Source organism: Mytilus galloprovincialis, chromosome 4 (assembly GCF_965363235.1).
Source record: "Mytilus galloprovincialis chromosome 4, xbMytGall1.hap1.1, whole genome shotgun sequence".
Classification (NCBI taxonomy): domain Eukaryota; kingdom Metazoa; phylum Mollusca; class Bivalvia; order Mytilida; family Mytilidae; genus Mytilus; species Mytilus galloprovincialis.
Genome location: NC_134841.1, coordinates 26,107,523 through 26,128,835, shown reverse-complemented (window position 1 = coordinate 26,128,835; position 21,313 = coordinate 26,107,523). Strand labels below are relative to the sequence as shown.

The 21,313-nt window shown below is 31.6% G+C and overlaps 1 protein-coding gene across 3 annotated transcripts in view; it reads left to right on the top strand.

The window, feature by feature from the left end:
* The window catches only part of LOC143071708 (furin-like protease kpc-1), a 77,921-nt gene that overhangs the window by 10,255 nt on the left and 46,353 nt on the right, over window positions 1-21,313 (top strand). For all 3 annotated transcript variants that reach the window (XM_076246200.1, XM_076246202.1, XM_076246201.1), the window contains 2 exons: window positions 6,438-6,545; window positions 16,416-16,544. In XM_076246200.1, the coding sequence (XP_076102315.1) occupies window positions 6,438-6,545; window positions 16,416-16,544 (237 nt within the window). The remainder of the gene's footprint in view (window positions 1-6,437; window positions 6,546-16,415; window positions 16,545-21,313) is intronic.

Sequence of the window (21,313 nt, the reverse complement as noted above, 5' to 3'; positions counted from 1 at the left end):
CAGTTCAATAATTGTTAATCTACTCTACAAACGTTGGCAAGTAGAGTAAAAGCTGAACTGAAGTAGAATATTCTATACAAATTGTATTTGAAGTCTTTATTGGAAAAATCAACTGAATCCCAGTGAAAACAAATTCTGACATTAAAACAAATGTAGTTCTGCCATGCTTTTACATTTGGAAACTGACAATCGATTGGTTGTGAACAAAGATCATGGAATTGTAACGAGAACAAAATTCATTTTGTTAATTGACTTAAAGGATGAAAGTTAGCTCAACAAATTTAAGCTTTGACATTGATATCTGTTGATTAGTGCCGTTCTACCGATTGTGCTGCGTTGGTGCCAGAATCAGTCATGGATCGGCTGTAGTCTTGTGTTCCTGTTGATTATTGATGTCTGACTGTTCATATTAAACCCTGGCCTGCAATGGTTTAACTAATTTCCTAAATGTATCAATGATTAGGACAACTTTTGATAGTTAATTTAAATTTTGTCAGAAGGGTGCATGTTTCATAATAGCATGGGTGTTAGGGTACAGTCCTAAATCAGTTGAGCACGACTGCCACACGCTAAGATCATCCTACACTTAAAAATTAATCTAGCTTCATTGTTAAAAACCTTACTTGTAATAAAAGGAAAGTAAATAAGAGATGATTTATTCATAGCCTTTATTATATTAATTTGTTAAGTATTGAATGAGAATGCCATATTTTATAGGATTATTGGTAAATATTTAAAGCATGTGAAGATCAAATAAACAGATTTATTTATATTTTCTATTGCCTGTCAGATATATTGTTCAGTTCTATAGACCATATTTGTACTAGAAATATCAGATAAAAATGTGACTGAAAATTGATAAATATTAATGAATGGATGGGGTTACATGTATTATAAGAAATGCAATAATTGCTGATTGTTCCCCATCAAAAAGTTTAGGAAAAGTTTTAATCATAACTAAATTCAAACAGTTTGTACTTTAGTATCATCTGATGATCTTACTATTTTCTGTTGTACATTATGTCCAGTGGCAAGTTACTTTTTACCAAACCAAACACAATAGTTAAAAAGTCTGATTGATAATACATCATATGTTTGTACATTGTAAGTCTATGCCAAGTCAGAATATTCGAACCATGTTACTTTTGTTTCTTCTATTCTCTCAAAGGAGTCGGTTGAGGGAGGCTGCAGCTTTTCTTCTGTGCCATAAAGTTTTATAAATTAGTAAGTCTGGTAACTTTATAGTTGATGAACTCACCTGAGACTAGGTTGTTTATCATTATTATACACATTTAGTATTATCAGAGCAGATAAAAAATGACAGAGAAAAAAAATTATAATTATTTTGCTTCAATTTTGTGTATCCTGTGACAAGGACATTCTAATTATATAAGCATTTTCTTTATCTCTTAGATTTGAATGATAAACTTTGGTCCTTCAATTTCATTTTTTGTGCTTGAACTTTGGTTTCATATAAATTTATAAGTTACTTGAATACATTTCTATATTAAGACATTTATTCTATCTTATGAATGATCTAAACTTTCATGAATTAATTTGTCAATGTCAGATTGATAATTAAATTAAATTTACTTTTTATTTGAAGGAAAATATCCTTAAAAATTGCTTTCTCATACAGTAATAACATACACTTGTCAAACAATTACTGTCATTTTGTGTTTTAATGAATGAAATATATGAAGATTAAAATTTTAATTTTATAGCATCCGACAAAGGCCTGTAAGATTTAATTTTTGTAGAGTCTGCTTAATTATGGAAATATTTTTTCTCATAGATCACAAAATTTTAAAGGAGTAATGACCCTTTATAACTTTGAGAATTATTTTGGTTTTATGGTCCGTAATTTTTATGGCCCCGCAATGAAGTTGTTGGTGCCATATAGTTTTACCCTCGTCTGTAATTCCGTAATCCGTAATTCAGATATTTCGTTATTCTGATATTCCCTAATTCCCGAATTCTGTCATTCCGCAACAAACCATTATACAGAGTTTTTTTTCTAAACGCCTTCAGATATTTGGCTGATTTTTGTATGTGAGTTAACCATGATGAGTTATAGATCAAGTTTAAGTTTTGTTCCGCTCCAGTAATTTTTGCCGAAATTACAGACTTTGGACTTTGAGAAATTGTTGAAAATTACAGTTAAACAGACTTTTTCTCTAAACGCCTTCAGATATTGGGCTGATTTTTGGTATGTGAGTTAACCATGATGAGTTACAGATCAAGTATAAGTTTTGTTCCGCTTCGCTAATTTTTGCTGAAATTACAGGTTTGGACTTGGATAAATTATTGAAAATCATAGTTGTACAGATTTTTTTTCTATACCCCTCCAGATTTTGAGCTGATTTTTGATATGTGAGACTACCATCATCATGTTTGTGTCCACATGGGTTATTGAAATTGCAGATTTTTCAACTTTTTGGGACGGGGCCATTCTTGTCGCTTTGACACATCTAGTTAAAAGTTTGCATCAAAATAAGATGAATTCTAATGAATAATTTGTTATAAGTGATGGCAATTTATATATGCATATGTGTTTGTGTCAAGATCACAAAATTTTACCAGACTAACAGCCGTTCCTGACTTAAAAAAAATGTGCATGGGAGCCTACATGGTCCTAATTAATTGAACAGTTTAACAACTATACAGCATTTTGGCCCAGTTCTTATACCAGGAAGTGTATTTTTTTGTGGTTGTTTGACAGCTGTATCATTGGCTGTTAATGATTCTTTATTTTGGCACAATTAGTAGAGATGATCATTTACAAGTACATCTTACATCAACCTTAGTAAAATACAAACAGAACCATCTGTTGATTGTCAACATTCTTATATAACTCAATGTTATCTTATTAATTCAGGCATTCCTTTGGCTTCCCACTGTTTATTCCATCTGATTGAAGAAGTAATATCATTAATGCTTGCAGTTAAAGAGGAGACAAAAATAACAAATAGTAGAAAGTTAATTTGAAGCTCTCAAATTGAATTTGTCCTTATATTTGGCATTGAAATCGTCTAGTAACGTCGACATTTGCTACATTCTATGAATAACAATTCCATGTTTCCTGTAGTTCAGCATTGACAACAAGTCCTATTATTAGTATTAACTACAGGGTTTGCTTACAGCAATCTATCATATTGAAATCATGAAACTCCTTACAATCATTCAATTTTATGCCATTAAGTGGCAGGTTCATTGATCAAGGCCCCTATTAAATGACCTTTTTTTTTTATAAAATTCTATAGTTCTCTGTCAGGTTTTCAGAAGCTTAGAATTTGATTCAATTAGGGATCATATTGTGTAAACTTTATGGTTATCTGTGCAAAAACCTGTATTTGGGTCCTACAAGTCAGTCTACATAATTGGACACCTGTTTCTTCAGTTTTTCCCATGAGTTCCTAATTCTTCATATCATTTTATCAAACAGGTATCTTATCTTGTGTAAAACATTATTTTCCTACATATACATGTACTGATCTGATGAGCCCTATGTCACAATGAACCTGCCAGCATCTGTTCTGCTCCACATTTACACAAAACCCTTTGTTTCTCTAGCCAAATCTACAAAAAAAACCCAGTTTTACATTGATCGATTTCTTCTTTGAACATGACCACAGTTTTCTCGAGTCGTTCACTCTTATGCATATTAAAAACTAAGTTTAAAAACAACTATATTGCATTGCAAAGTCCTTGTGTATCTTTGTTTAACTGAGAACTTTCTGAAAAAAATTTCAATACTACATTTGTACTAGTAAATAACTTCTATAACATTTAATGTAAACAAAAATCAATTACATATTAATCTATTTCACTCTTATACAATATGTATATTTTAGAAGTAGTATCTGATACAAGCAGAACTGACTGAGATATAATTATCAATTTCCTCTTCAATCTTATCAATTCACAAAATTATGATCATTTTTTTTTCAACAGGATGCGCATCTTCAGACTTCATTAGAAAATAGGAAGGTTGAAAGTAGAGTTTTGCCTTGTGATAAGAATTTATATAGATCTGATAGCAACTACCTTATCGTGTTTATAGGTGCAATATCAAATAAAAATGAAAACCAAAAAACAATTTTTATTCTGAATAAAACCCAAATCAAAAAGAGATAAAAATAACTTTGAATTGTCAATAAACTTCGTATTTTATGAATTTGTATGATGGGTGCCTCATCGGCAAACCGCATCTCATCCAGTCTTAAATATTACAGGTACATAGTATGTATACTAAACTGTTTATTCTTATTACAGTCTGCTTACCTCTTTAAAAATCAAGTTTTACATATATCATCACCTACTTATTGACTGATGGGATGCCAGGAGGTAACACTTTTTTGTGTCCTAGGTAGAGAGATCCCCAGGGGAGAAACTCTATCCACAAAGTGATGCTGTAAGAAGATCTGTTTTTACTATTTTGCAGATTTTTTCGATCAATACTATTTTATAACAGCCTGATGATGTGTGTATAGGTCTTGCTGTTCTCAGATCCTATCATCTACATTAAACTTCTAATGTTATACTTTGATCTTCACTGTATTATGCATATACTATCAGATATATAAATCCTTACATACTTGAACATTGTTTGCAAGATTGGTATTGCATTATTCACTGTGAAATAATGTATGGTATTTTAATTTAACAGTCCATTAAGAGTTCTATTCTTGTTTTTATTTGACATGATAGTGTAGTAGAGAAAGTTGGTTGATTTTTGCTGATCTACATTAATGGCAGTGTTTTTGTTTGAACTTGTGTGTTAATGTCAGCGATGTTTAGATAGATGATGGGGTAATCCCTTGACAATATCACACTGGGGTAATCATTCTACAATAAACTGAATACCTGGCATTATATCTCTGTAGAATTCTACAGAATCTATTGTTTTTGTTGCGCAGTTACAAATGTATTAGATAAAAGAGATGGGGAAAAGAAAAAAAGATCCAGGAGACTTTTGAAGATGTTAAATCCTTTCATTTTCATATAAAACTTGACTTCATGTTAGTTTGCTCACCTTCAGGGAGGAAGGTTGTAGGCTCTGTCCACTGTTCAGGCCCTGTCAGGTCAAACCAATTAATAAAGTTTTTTAAGAGAAATTTGCAAGCCAGTTGTAATTCTCTGTATATTTTAATACATATTTTATATTTATACATCTGAACACCAGGTTCTACATTAGTAATCATTTACTAATCTGTACATCTTTATTAAGAATTTATAGGGCTGGGTTTTGGATTTTTGGGAAGCATACTTTGATTTTGAAATTAATTTGAATCTCTCTTACAGGCTAACTATTTGCAGCAATTTTAATCAAATTATTTAAAATTTCCTCTTCATTTATTAAAGTTTTGTTGCCTCTATAAGAAATGTATCAAAGATATTTGAGTCTGGTATAAATTTGGCTAATACCCTAACCCTAAGCAAAATAGTTTGTTGTGATGTTGTGTTGCCATCTCATTGATATTTTTCAATAAATTTCTTTCTGTTTAAATAAGGTTATGAAATGAAAGGAATAACATGTGTCAGTCATGTCAAAGACATAAAACCTTGAAGAACATATAATTTTCAACCATGTTTTGCACATGTATGTCAGGTTCTAAAATATAAATTGAGGTAAATATGATCAGGGCATGACTTTTCTATAATGTTTTACCTATTATAGAAAAGATTACTAAACATTAGTCATTTTATTTGATACTTTAAGTAGACCTTTTGACAGATGTTTTAGTAAGTGTAGGCATTTTGTTTATCAATAAAAAAAAATAATAGGCACATTGTTTGAACAGTCATGAAAATTTTTCATTTTGCACTTTTAAATCAAGTTTGACTTTAATAGTGTATAATTTATACAAAAATGTCAACTATTTCTGTACAAATTTTTAGTCTTTACAAGCCTATTAAAAACCAGGTTCCAAATAGTTAATACATTTAAAAATTTGCTTCTTTTGGAAAGTGATTATCGACACTTGGGTATGGAAATGGGTGTCATCATGTTCATAAACACATATACTAAGTATACATTTGTAAAAGTTTTCTTGGTGATAAACATATAAATAGGATGCAAAGATTCAAATACATTACACACTGGCTGTAAAGCAAGCAACAATCATTCAATAGAAGAAACCAAACTTAATTGTAATTATAAATGGGATATTGCTGACAGAGTACAATTTACTGGTACCCTTAACTTAAATGTAGACCAGATCAGCTTAAATCATTTTAATATCTCATAAATCTAAATTATTCCTCTTTTATAAGATTAGCTTTCTTTAGAATGAGCTTCTGGTACATAAAATGTTCTTAGCAGCAAATATACTGTCTGAAAAAAACACTCTTGTACTTCATATGTAGATTGATTTAGACAGCAAGTTATGTGTGTTAAAATGTTTAAAAAGTATGTGTGGTTTTATATTTTGTAGGTGCATTGGTTAGAGCAGCAAGTTATAAAGAAGAGGGTAAAAAGAGACATTTATTTTCCACATAATTATGAGTTCAATGATCCAAAATGGTCCAGAATGTGGTACTTGGTAGGTATAGTTGTAATAAACAGGGGGGGGGGGAGGGGAAGGTTCTCCCCTGCTTATAGTATGATGATGTCAGTAAAGCAGGCTGGATTTCATCATAAGCGGGTACCTATTTTATGTAATTTAAAAATCCTATGACCGTGTTAGATGATCTAAAGATCAAAAATTACAATTCATTGTTCAGTGGCGGATCCAGAACTTTTCCTAAGGGGTGGGGGGGCCCGCTCCAGTCATGCTTCAATGATTCCCTATATAATCAACCAAATTTTTCCCACGAAAGGGGGGCCAGGGCCCCCCAGCCCCCCCCCCTGGATCCGCCTATGTTGTTTGTCAATGCAATCATTTGGTTAAGACAGACTAGTCAATATCAGTATCAAATGTTTTGGTTATGATTCCTGACTTTTGACACCTTCCGAATTGATCAAATACATGCCCTCAGAAACAGGTCTTACTGGTGGTACATTGTGTCTAAACCAAGAATGAACCTTTCAGATGCATAATCTGTATATGATGATTTCTTTTTAAATCAAGAATAACCTTTCAGACACACAATCTGTAGGTGATAGATATTGCTTAAACCAAGAGTGACCTTTGAGACACCTAGTCTATGGGATAGTTGATTATACTGACAAGTGTAGAATAAAGCTGAGAATGGTAGACAGTTTACATCATAAAGTTAAGCATGTTATAGTTCTCAGCAGAGTTCATACAAAGATTAAGGTCCTAGTCAGCTATAACTGTCTCAATTATTCAGTCTTAATCAATGGTTTACTTGATCAAATTGTGACTTGGATGGAGAGTAGTCTCATTGGCACTCATACCACATCTTCTTACCGGTATATCTAATTAATGAAGTTCTTTTCTAATTAGCATGTTTACCATATGTTAATATTGAATAAGTTTATTGTGTCATGTGCTAATATTTATAGATAGGTACTGTCTTATCTTATCAGTGGTTACTTAGTCAGACTTTCTACTAACTGGTACTTTCTAGTACTGATAAGTACTTATCCTCAAGTCATAAATTTGGTCACAACAAGCTTTAATAAACTCCACTCCATTCATATTTATATTTGTCAAAGAAAGCCAAATTCTGGCTTTAGGCAGGCAATTAAATATGTTTTGTTTTTCATGTAATTTTCAGAAGGATATGCATGTTTGATATGTCAATAATGATTAAGTAGGGGGAAACTTTATTTTGTATTTTGTTAGAAAACTGCAACTTCAAATTATAACCATTAATTCTGATTCATAACAGTAAAGAAATGAATTCGCTGCATGAAGGGCATATCTGTGGTGTTTTTCTTTAATTCATTGATAAAACATCATTATGAAATGAACATTATTATGAAAGTATTGCGTAAAACACCTGTATCTCAGCAGCTGACAGTTCTTTACACTCAGAACTTTATCAGAATAGCAAATATTACTGGCTCTGATAACAATTCAACTTTGAAATCATTTGAACCAGATAAAATCATTTGAACTGTGGTAATAAGAATCTGACAGCCAAGGTTCATATGGTGCCTGACGTCATAATGTTCAATAAAATTACTACTTTTAACAAGTTAATATTTTTTATGAAGGATAATGGATAAGATAGAATATAACTTCCTTTTTATAAAGATCAATATAAAACAAAGAATCTGACCTTAGATAATCAGGTTCTTTAAACATATTAATGAAGAAACTAAAATCAAGGTTTTCTAGACTTGAAAAACAACTCTGAAATGAATTTTTATTTAAGAAACATGAAGTTGGAAGCTTAAAGTACACATCTGGCTGTTTGTTAATTATATGTGTATTTTTACTGAGTTAGAGGTTAATGAACACTTAACCTAAAGCAGTATATAAACTATAGGTAATTTGTATCTTATACGTAGGTATTGATTAGGGAAAACAGCTCCATAGCAGCTTGACAAATTACATCTCAACAGTAGATAAAAATAGCAATACCAAAACCAAGGAAAATACTAAATATTGACTCAGACCAAAATTTGAAAATCTTGTGTTTAAAGTTAGAAAAGAGACTTGCAAAGAATTAATAGCAATATTCTTATTTTAAATGATTCATTTCAATGTATATACATTTATTTAATAGTCAGTCGCAATTTTTTTTTAGCAAGGTGTGTATCAAGGTTTCTGATTCAATGATGTTTCTGGTATTAATGTTGTTGATTTCTCATGGTTTCTGGTTGTTGTTGATGATTTCACATGGTTTGTGGTAAACAATTTAATGTAGAGCTGTTAAAGCAATGGTTGTAAGGTACCCATGTATATATATACTTGGAAAAAAGATGTCACAGACAGATTTACATAATCATGTAGTTATCAGCGAATATATTTTTTGCGTATTTAGGCTAAAAAGCTGTATTAAGAAGTAGTGTGATCAATATGAATATAACATTGTACAGAGTACTCTGTAGTCTAGTGGGATTACAAATCAATATTTCTACTTTATATCAAACCATTGATGCTGTTAGCTTTCATACCATTTCTGTTACAGATTCTTAGTGGACATTAAAATCATTAATGGAAAAACCCAGGATCACAATAATTAAATAATATATGTAGACATATATAAAGTATAGGGTTAATTGACACTTGGCATACACCGACCCATATTATAAGACATTAGACAAATGTTACAGAAGTACCATGTACTTAAAACACAGCAATCAGTCAATATTTGGTAAAAATAACATGTCAGACAATAATTAATGCCAATTAGACTCTAATGGAGAAATGTGATACCTAAACTTCTCTAATCCTTTCTATTCTTTCTAAGGAACTGGTAAAGTTCATCTTTACTTGTTTTAAATGTCAAATATATATGAGAATAACAATATAACTTAATTACATTTCTGTAAAACAAGACTATTGCTTAATCCCACCTTTCTACTTCTAATAAAAAGATTTCATTTTGATGTTGAAAATTTTTACTTCTTTGAAATCTTTTAAAGTCTGTTCCTACAGCGAGAATAACAAGCAAATTAATATTTTTAGTTAATACTAGAGAAGTTATTGCTGTGAAGTTTCTATTAATAAACAATATTATCAGCGTTCTGTCTGCCTTTAGATTTTAATTTAAAAGATGAAGTATAGAAAATGTTTAACTTGAAAAAATATATAAAGTGAAAAGAGCATCAGAATATATATAACTATTGATACAAGAAATCCTTGAAAATAATCTAGATGTATTTAGAACCCATTATGTATATTATATATACTTAGCTTTCAAATGCTACATTCTTACAGTGGGGATACAAGATGCAACATATCTTAAAAATGCACTCACTAAAACATTCTCTCATATAACCAGTAATATCTGGGATGCTTGTCAATGTCTTTCATATATCTCACCCGTGATGCTTGATCAAAAATTCATTGATTCAAATATCTCAGTGGTTCTTGTCCATTGATTCAAATATTTCAGTGATGCTTGTCAGTTGATTCAAATATTTTTTGGGGAAGCCGTCAATCCCCAATGGGGTTGACCAGAGTGACATTCCCTCACATCATTCATTTTGTTTTTATAGTATGGAAAACCCTTCCAACAAATCTTACTGAGAATGATGAGATGAGGAGACACACATGAATAAATTGACTTTAAACACTTTTTTACACATTTCCCTTCTGTTTCTCTCGAAATTATCGTATATTGAGCTCTCCTTTACACTATTTACGTTTCTTTTACAATCCGGAAAAATCAGTATGACGAGATATTCTAAATATATCCAACCTACATTATAATTTATAGTGACGTCATTGTTGGAATGCCACACTACGCATAAGCAGGGATATCCTTCACTGGTTATTTAAATCATTCTCAAAGATTGTGCACTTTGAAAAAATAGTATTTGTTAAATTTAAACATAATGATGTTTGCTGTAGATGATTCAAACATCAACATGCATTACTTTAATTTGTAGGTCAACAACTTTCAAAGTAAACATGAAGTCCGAGGGGCTACATGAGATCGGGGAGTGAAACGATCTTTTCCATTTTTTTCTGTAAAACTCTGTTTTGAGAATCTTCCTCCAATTCAGGAACACCTCAATTTATGAGCTAATTATCCCCTAAAATAAACACTTAAAATGTGACATTTAGTATATGATAAGTAGTCTTCCATTAAAACTAAATTTTGTGTACCAACTTAATCATTGTAATAGTTACAAAAAAATTACAAATGTTGCATTTTGTAGTTTAAACCTATTTATTCATGAAATTTTACAAATATTTCAAAATGTAGGATTTGGAAACAAGCTTCATACAGTTTACATCAATCATATTGTTATTTTTATTAGTACCTGTATCCCTGTGATGAGAGATGTAACTGGGAACTTTATCAATGGAAATTTAAAACTGAATAGATTTTTCAGTCCTAACTTTCTTAAGAAAAAAATTAAAAATCTTAAGAGTACTGTCACAAAAAATGGAAAATGACCCTAGCCTGTAGTTTAGTCGTACACTATTAAGATTTCAAAAATAATTGTAGTTGTTGTTAAATGACAGAATTCAACTAGTTGAATTTTAGATAATTGACTATCAACTTTAATTGAATGTTTAGATTTAGAAGATGCAGATCTCTTCCATTGGTCTAAATTGAATCCTAAACTAAAGAAACGAAATTAATTAAACAACAATTTATTCCAATAGTGTCAACCTTCCACATGTTCTAGCTGTTCTTTTTTTTTTCATTCTTTATATGAAGACTATCAAAAGATACCCCCCCCCCCCCCCCCCCCCCCGCCAAAAAAAATGAAATAGAAACAAGGGCCGTCTTTCCCCTCAGAGCTATTCAGCTCTTTGATTAGTGATGCTTGTCCATTGATTCAAATAGTCAGTTTCTTTCAGATATCTCACATGTGATGCTTGTCCATTGATTCAAATAGTCAGTTTCTTTCAGATATCTCACCTGTGATGCTTGTCCATTGATTCAAATATCTCAGTGATGCTTGTCCATTGATTCAAATATCTCAGTGATGCTTGTCAGTTGATTCAAATATTTTTTAGTGATGCTTGTCCATTGATTCAAATAGTCAGTTTCTTTCAGATATCTCACATGTGATGCTTGTCCATTGATTCAAATATATCAGTGATGCTTGTCCATTGATTCACATATCTCAGTGATGCTTGTCCATTGATTCAAATATCTCATCTGTGATGCTTGACCATTGATTCAAATATCTCAGTGGTTCTTGTCCATTGATTCAAATATCTCAGTGATGCTTGTCAGTTGATTCAAATATTTTTTAGTGATGCTTGTCCATTGATTCAAATAGTCAGTTTCTTTCAGATATCTCACCTGTGATGCTTGTCCATTGATTCAAATATTGCAGTGATGCTTGTCCATTGATTCAAATATCGCAGTGATGCTTGTCCATTGATTCAAATATCTCAGTGATGCTTGTCCATTGATTCACATATCTCAGTGATGCTTGTCCATTGATTCACATATCTCAGTGATGCTTGTCCATTGATTGAATTTGATTCAACTATCTCAGTGATCTCAGTGATGCTTGTCCATTGATTCAAATATCTCAGTGATGCTTGTCCATTGATTCAAATATCTCAGTGATGCTTGTCCATTGATTCACATATCTCAGTGATGCTTGTCCATTGATTGAATTTGATTCAACTATCTCAGTGATCTCAGTGATGCTTGTCCATTGATTCAAATATCTCAGTGATAGTTTCTTTCAGATATCTCACCTGTAATGCTTGTCCATTGGTAATTTTTTATTTTCTGTTTATACCGCATGTAAATATATTATTAACAATTGTCAACTCCAGTTTCTATCTCAGTGTGACTTTCAGTCTTTTTTCTTGGTGTTCACATCTCACATACCTGTGCACTTTACATGTTTAAATGAAGCATGTCTGGGGTTCATTCCAATGCATAAAATTGAAATAATCATTACTTATATGTGATGATAATCAGTTTATTATATATAAATATAATGCTTTAGGATTAATGTTTTATATGTGTTGATATTTTACAGTGTGTTTTTCTATGTAGTGATGTTACACTATTGTTTCAGATAAGGGTGACGGTACCTATTAAAACATTTAAACCCGCTGCACTTGTTTGCACCTGTCCTAAGTCAGAAATCTGATGTTCAGTAGTTGTCGTTTGTTCGTTTGTTGATGTGGTTCATAAGTGTTTCTTGTTTCTTTTGTTTATATAGATTAGACCATTGGTTTTCCTGTTTGAATGGTTTTACATAGTAATTTTTGGGGCCCTTTATAGCTTAAAGTGCGGTGTGAGCAAAGGCTCTGTGTTGAAGACAGTATTTTGACCTATAATGGTTTACTTTTACAAATTGTGATATGGATGGAGAGTTGTCTCATTGGCACTCATACCACAATTTCTTATAATCTATTGGTAAACCTTTTGATTCTACAACTGTTTCTTGTGTAAAAGTGGCAATGATTTATATGTTTAATCAATAGGATAGATAGAACATGAAAAGTTATATCAAGTAACAAAATATTTGGATTGTTTTCTTCAATCCTCAGGTCATTTTTCTTCTGGTAAAACCATTTTGTTAGCTTTAACAGCTGGATAAGTCATTTAACTTTACACATGAGTTAACTCCCCTTATCTCAGTATGGTAAACACAATATATACATGTTTTTTTCTTAACATCTATTCAGTTGTAGTTCTGTGATATTCCCTTGATTGTGGAAATGATGTTTATGGATAATACAGCTCTCTATATTTGCTTATGATTAAAAATCTGGGAAATGGCTTTTGAAAAATAAGATACATATATGATAAATAGAAAGATTTATTTCAAATTTTGTATTTAGTTACTTTAAATTTATTTTCTTTACCATTTATCTTTTAATTATTCTATACTTGAAATGTAAAAGTTCTTCAGTAATAGAGTACGTTCACCAAATCAGGAAAGTTATGGCTTCCGTCCTTTCATATATATGTGGAGAATGTCAGACTGAAATCTCTGTCAGCTGATTTAATGTGCTGCAATTTTATTCCACATTAAAACTTCAAAAACTTTGACATTTATGTTGTATGTGAAAGATTTTGAGTGAAAAACAAAATGTTTTGTGTTCAGAATAAAGATGTTTTAAAGATTCTCTCGATACTGTTTCCAGGACACCATATTTCAAACTTCAATTTACTACGGAAAAAGAAAATTAATGGAAAAAGTATCAATGTTGACATTTTGATTTCTACATTTCCCAGACAGTATTGGGTAAAAGATGTTATTCTGTAATGTTGGCAATGTGATTTTTTTTGACAAGACAGACATGGAGTTCATTTTTACCCTAATAAGTCAGGAGGCATTGTATTATTGTAAAAAGACAATCTTCTTAAATATGAAGGGTTACCATAACAACAGCATTGATCACTTGTGAAAATAAAGATGCAACAAAAATCATTTGTATTTAATCTTTATTCCAAGATTTATTGGTTGCTGCAGAGTTTTTAGATGAAGTTCTATTGGGAATTTCCATTTAGAATGAATTTATCTGGATAAAATATAGTCTTGTATAAGCATGATGCAAGAAAGGGCATTAAAATTTCCATTTTAATTGGTTTATTTTCTATTTTAATTGGCTTATCAAAGTTTGCAAAGAAATGGCTTATCAAAGTTTGCAAAGAAACATAATTATTTTGGAGAAACTTGAGCACATGTTCTTTGAAATGCCTTCTGAGTATGAAAGGATTAATCTAATTGTTTATGTAATTCATGAAATTAACTACTTTTGTATACTAGTATATGCTAAATGGCTTCAACATTTTCACGTTTAACAAACTATCATTTTTGTGACCAAATGGTTTAAAAGCTGAAAGTAGTAAAAATAAAATTCAGTTGAATTCAACATGTGCGTAAGTTTCTGGCTTTGTTGAATTCATGGATTAGTAGATTAGCACTGTTTAACAAGTGAAATCAAAAGAGTGACATGTCCTGTTTACTTGATTTTTTTTTAACATTGACCTAACATCATGCAGACAAGACAGTAATAAAGTTTTATGGCTATTCATTAAACCTTTGCCAGCTTAGGGATCTGGAATAATTAAGCAGAAGTACCCAGTAAACCTAGACTATAATGTACTCAGGAGCATTGTTTGTCCAGTAGAGTTTATTAATTACCTATAAGACCATTGTGCCAAGTTTAATTGTTTCTTTACATGTTCCTCAATGGATTATTGAGACTTCATGGAGGTTGCCAGAAGTCCATGATTTTCCTCTGTAGGAATGGCATGTTATTAGGAAGTGGTGTATTGATTAACATACAATCAACATGGGACCTTTTGAATTGGGCTGTGGTTAACAATTCTAACATACCATGTCTTTGTCATGCACGCTTTGTTGTTCTTAGATCATTTCTGTAGAAATAATTACAAAAGATTGTTCACACTTGTATCGTTATTCTGTTAAATAATGTATGATTGTGCATCATAAAGCAGCAGTTTGTGTAATTGAAGCAACTTAATGCTATAAATCCATTAGGAAAGAACTCTGTTGGGTATTATTCTCTTAGTATTTTATTTAAGATTCATGACAAACATTGGCATTACAGTAATTTACTTCTAATTAGGAATTCTGACATAGTCAATGTTTCTGTCAGGAACCTTTTTTTCAATATATCAGAATTCCAAACTGCAAATGAGATTCTAAAATAATTGGAATATCTATCTTTAGTTTTCCCACAGGTATTTTGATATCTTATTAAAGCTGATACCATTAATAAGGTGATATCTCTTAATTTCCATGCATATATATTTATACTTAATTATCTTATTGTATATAATGTCATAAATCTAATTTACATCAAAGCTAAAGATGGAATCTGATTGGAAGTTCATTTCATACAATTAGTTTTTATCTACTGTATTATTTTTTGTGAAAAGAGTTTCAAATACTTCTATAGTAACTCTAAATTAAGTGGAAAAATTAAGTGGCTGAACTCTTTATTTGACCAAGAAAGTCAATAAATGGTCAGTTTACAGTACTGTTAGAGTTTCTATACTCTTTAAAATTCAATATGATATAGCATATAGGGAGTGAAGGGTTTAACATACTAACACTAACTTAGTCACAAGTCCTAGGTTGAACACTGCACTACACATTAACATGTAATAGTCACAAGTCATTGGTTTAACACTACACTACACATTAACATAGTCACCAGTTTTAGGTTACACATTAACATAGTCACCAGTTTTAGGTTGAACATGTCACTAAACATTAATATAGCCACCAGTTTTAGGTTGAACATGTCACTACACATTAATATAGCCACCAGTTTTAGGTTGAACATGTCACTACACATTAATATAGCCACCAGTTTTAGGTTGAACATGTCACTACACATTAACATAGTCACCAGTTTTTGGTTGAACAAATCACTACACATTAACATAGTCACCAGTTTTAGGTTGAACATGTACAATGCACCACACATTAACATAGTCACAAGTCTTAGGTTGACAATGCACTACGCATTACCATAGTCACCAGTCTTAGGTTGAACACTACACTACACATAAACATGTGATAGTCGCAAGTCTTAGGTTGAATACTATACTACACATTAACTTAGTCACAAGTCTTAGGTTGAACACTACACCACACATAAACATGTGATTGTCACAAGTCTTAGGTTGAATACTGTACTACACATTAACTTAATCACAAGTCTTAGGTTGAACACTACACCACACATAAACATGTGATAGTCACAAGTCTTAGGTTGAATACTGTACTACACATTAACTTAATCACAAGTCTTAGGTTGAACACTACACCACACATAAACATATGCATATACATGTATGTGTAAGATAATGCAAAGGATTGAACAGTGCTAGTACTGATAACTTCCATTATTTTTCAGAGCCGAGGAGGAGGTTTGGACATGAATGTAAAAAGTGCCTGGGAGCAGGGTTTGACTGGTAAAGGGGTTATAGTTACCATTCTAGATGATGGAATAGAGAAAGATCACCCAGACTTAATGAAAAACTATGTAAGTCTTTTCTAAGAATATAATTAATTTGATGTCAGAAATGTCAGACCAAGTATAGACAGAAATCTTGTCAGATTCTTTCGTTCAGTCAGTTTTCAAGCAGCATATTTGCTGTCTAAAGTTTAGAATGAAAGTCTTGGATGCTATTGAGAAGATGTTGAGATGTATAGTTGTTTTGCTTTGCAGATGTGCATGTTATTTGTCTACACCTGTTCAAATCTAAGTCATGTATCGGATTTAAACAGGTGTTGGTATGTTAACATAGACAGGGTGATAGAAAGATTCAGTGCTTAGAAGCACCAGTTTTAGGATATGCTTTATCATATTATGATTTATGTTTTGTATTGTTGTCTCAAATTTCATGATAATATAATTACAGAAAAATCCTTTTTATGCTTTTTATTGTTTTTAAACGACCGCAAAATTTGAAAAATTTTTCGTGGTATATTGCTATCACGTTGGCTGCGTCGTCGTCGTCGTCCGAATACTTTTAGTTTTCGCACTCTAACTTTAGTAAAAATGAATGGAAATCTGTGAAATTTTAACACAAGGTTTATGACCACAAAAGGAAGGTTGGTATTGATTTTGGGAGTTTTGGTCCCAACATTTTAGGAATTAGGGGCCAAAAAGGGCCCAAATAAGCATTTTCTTGGTTTTCGCACTATAACTTTAGTTTAAGTTAATAGAAATCTATGAAATTTTGACACAAGGTTTATGACCACAAAAGAACGGTTGGGATTGATTTTGGGAGTTTTGGTTTCAACAGTTTAGGAATTAGGGGCCAAAAAAGGGCCCAAATAAGCATTATTCTTGGTTTTCGCACAATAACTTTAGTTTAAGTTAATAGAAATCAATGAAATTTAAACACAATGTTAATGACTACAAAAGGAAGGTTGGTATTGATTTTGGGAGTTTAGGTCCCAACAGTTTAGGAATTAGGGGCCAAAAAGGGACCCAAATAAGCATTTTTCTTGGTTTTCGCACCATAACGTTAGTATAAGTAAATAGAAATCTATGAAATTTAAACACAAGGTTTATGACCATAAAAGGAAGGTTGGTATTGATTTTGGGAGTTTTGGTCCCAACAGAATAAGGGGCCCAAAGGGTCCAAAATTAAACTTTGTTTGATTTCATCAAAATTGAATAATTGGGGTTCTTTGATATGCCGAATCTAACTGTCATGACTGTGTATGTAGATTCTTAACTTTTGGTCCCGTTTTCAAATTGGTCTACATTAAGGTCCAAAGGGTCCAAAATTAAACTTAGTTTGATTTTGACAAAAAATGAATCAGTTAGGTTCTTTGATATGCTGAATCTAAAAATGTACTTAGATTCTTGATTATTGGCCCAGTTTTCAAGTTGGTCCAAATCGGGGTCCAAAATTAAACTTTGTTTGATTTCATCAAAAATTGAATAAATGGGGTTCTTTGATATACCAAATCGAACTGTGTATGTAGATTCTTCATTTTTGGTCCTGTTTTCAAATTGGTCTACACTAAAGTCCAAAGGGTCCAAAATTAAACTTAGTCTGATTTTAACAAAAATTGAAATCTTGGGGTTCTTTGATATGCTGAATCCAAAAATGTACTTAGATTTTTTATTATGGGCCCAGTTTTCAAGTTGGTCCAAATCAGGATCTAAAATTATTATATTAAGTATTGTGCAATAGCAAGTCTTTTCGATTGCACAGTATTGCGCAATGGCAAGAAATATCTAATTGCACAATATTGTGAAATAGCAATTTTTTTTTTAATTAGAGTTATCTTTCTTTGTCCAGAATAGTAAGCAAGAAATATCTAATTGCAAAATATTGTGCAATAGCAAGATTTTTTTTAATTGGAGTTATCTTTCTTTGTCCAGAATCAACTTAAATCTTTGTTATATACAATATACAATGTAAATTCACTTTTTACTACCAACTGATAAATTAAAATAATCTTTACTATTCAGTGATAACAAGCAGTTTTTTTACATCTGAATATTTTATGATGTATTTAAATGAGTAGTTATTGTTGCAAACTCCATTAGAAATTTTAATTGAGATTAGTTTTGGAATAAGGGAAAGGGGGATGTGATTAAAAAAATTGGGTTCAATTTTTCTCATTTGAAATTTCATAAATAAAAAAGAAAATTTCTTCAAACATTTTTTTGAGAGGATTAATATTCAACAGCATAGTGAATTGCTCTAAGAGAAAACAAAAATTTTAAGTTCATTAGAACACATTCATTCTGTGTCAGAAACCTATGCTGTGTCAACTATTTAATCACAATCCAAATTTAGAGCTGAATCCAGCTTGAATGTTGTGTCCATACTTGCCCCAACCGTTCAGGGTTCAACCTCTGTGGTCGTATAAAGCTACGCCCTGCGGAGCATCTGGTTTTTAATTTAATTTGAGATCTGCTTTCAATAGCTGGCTTATATTTACCAAAGCATCTCTAGTATACATCCAATAAGAAATGAGAAAGTATATATTGATTGTTTTGGTTTCTTAACTGTAACAGGTCACATAAGTTAGTGACTGACAGGTTCCAGGTTGAGCTGAAAGGATGTGCTCAAGTTATGTTACGTTTGAAGTTCAATTTTTCATAGAAGGGTAACAAGGGTACTAAAAATACAAAATTATGAGATAAAAAAATAGAAAGATAACTCATTTTTTTCTTTATTGGTTTACAATATTAAAAGTTGAAGGGGAGAGGAACCTTTAAGATTTTAGTTCAAACGTCAGGGTCACAGCTGCTAAAATAAAAACTAAAAAGACTTAAAATAAAGAGGTATGAGTATCAATTTGTTGTTTCTTGTTAGTTCTTGAGGTACACCTTAGTTAAACATATATGCAAGGGCTTGATAACAGGAAAGGGGCAAAGTACGTCAATTTTGAGTTCTTGTGGTTAAAAGTTAATGTCACAATAATATAAAAATACAAAAAAAAACTTTCAGATATTTGAATGTGCCCCAAAATTTGGTTGGTAAGCAAGGGTCAAGGGGAGCCCAGCTAAAATTTTTCAACAGGGTTCTTTAGAATTTTTATTAAGTAGGGTTCTGAAGACGATACAAATAACAATTTTGGTTGACCTTTCATTAGAACGTGGTACAGGGAGCATTAGTTTGCCATGCAAACATTCTGCTTGTATAATATTAAAATTTGATTTTTTCAGTCAGTACCCACCATTTTTGAAAGATTCCAATGAAAATACTGTTTAAATAATTTAATTATTTAAAATCCAACCAAGGATCAATGATATTGTGGGATGTTTCATTTGGTAATTAATAATGTGATTAGAAACTTGAAAATCCAAAACAATATTACTTTCATAGAAGATGAAAACAATGATCTTAGAAAAGAATGTTTGTTTCTATCAGTCACATCGTAAATTTTTGTTTGTTGAAATTGATTTATTGCAAACATGCCAATGATAAACCAATTTGGTATAGTTTAAGAAGTTTAGAAAAATGCATTTTGCTCATTCTATAGAAATATAATATCATTCAACACAAGAAAAAGCAGCAACAGGATTGTTATTTCAATGCATCTTATCATTCTATATAGACACTATCTTGACACACCTTTAGAATTGTATAGATAGTAAGGGTTCCTATTGATATGTTTGATGTATCTCCAGAGGATACCAACCAATTTACTGTGTTGATAAATCAAACTAGAAAGCATATGGACATGTATTATTTCTTATCATTGGGTATCAAGATGGTATATTTTAGCCTAAGTGTCTGTCTTGCCCTTTACCTGCATTAACTAATTGCTAACATAGAAAGAGAATCACGATTTGTTTAGATTAGATCGCAAGCATTGTACTTTAGTTGTCAAAATCAGGTGTTCTAGAAAGGTAAGCAAGTCCTTCTTCATATTAAGTGTATTTACTGAATCATAATGCTGCATAATAATCACTGGAGATTTATTCATGGTTCTGCACAACAATCACTGGGGCTGCATAACAATCACTGGAGGTTGATTCATGGCGCTAGCTCTAGCATCAACAGTCACTGGAAGTTGATTCATGGCACTGCTCTAGCCTCTACATTCACTGGAAGTTGATTCATGTTGCTGATCTAGCCTCAACAATCACTGAAAGTTGATTCATGGCACTGCTCTAGCCTCTACATTCACTGGAGGTTGATTCATGGCACTGCTCTAGCCTCTTCATTCACTGGAGATTGATTCATGGCACTGCTCTAGCCTCTACATTCATGGGAGGTTGATTCATATTACTGCTCTAGCCTCAACAATTATTGGAAGTTGATTCATGACTGCTATAGCTTCAACAATCACTGGAAGTTGATTCATGACACTGCTCTAACCTCAACAATCACTGGAAGTTGATTCATGGTTCTATACAACAATCACTGGAGGTTGATTCATGGTTCTTTACAACAATCACTGGAAGTTGATTCATGGTTCTATACAACAATCACTGGAAGTTGATTCATGGTTCTATACAACAATCACTGGAAGTTGATTCATGGTTCTATACAACATATCACTGGAATTTGATTCATGGTTCTATACAACAATCACTGGAGGTTGATTCATGGCACGGCTCAAGCCTCCTCAATCACTTGAAATTGATTCATGATGCTGCTTAACAATCATTGAAGGTTGATTCAGGGTTCTGCACAACAATTACTGAAGGTTGATTCATGACGCTGCACAACCAGCTCTGGAGATTGATGAAACAGTAATGCCTTACTTTACAGAAAATTATAAACTTTAGCAATCTGTTATTTTCTTAAAAATTATTCAAATTAAAGACCA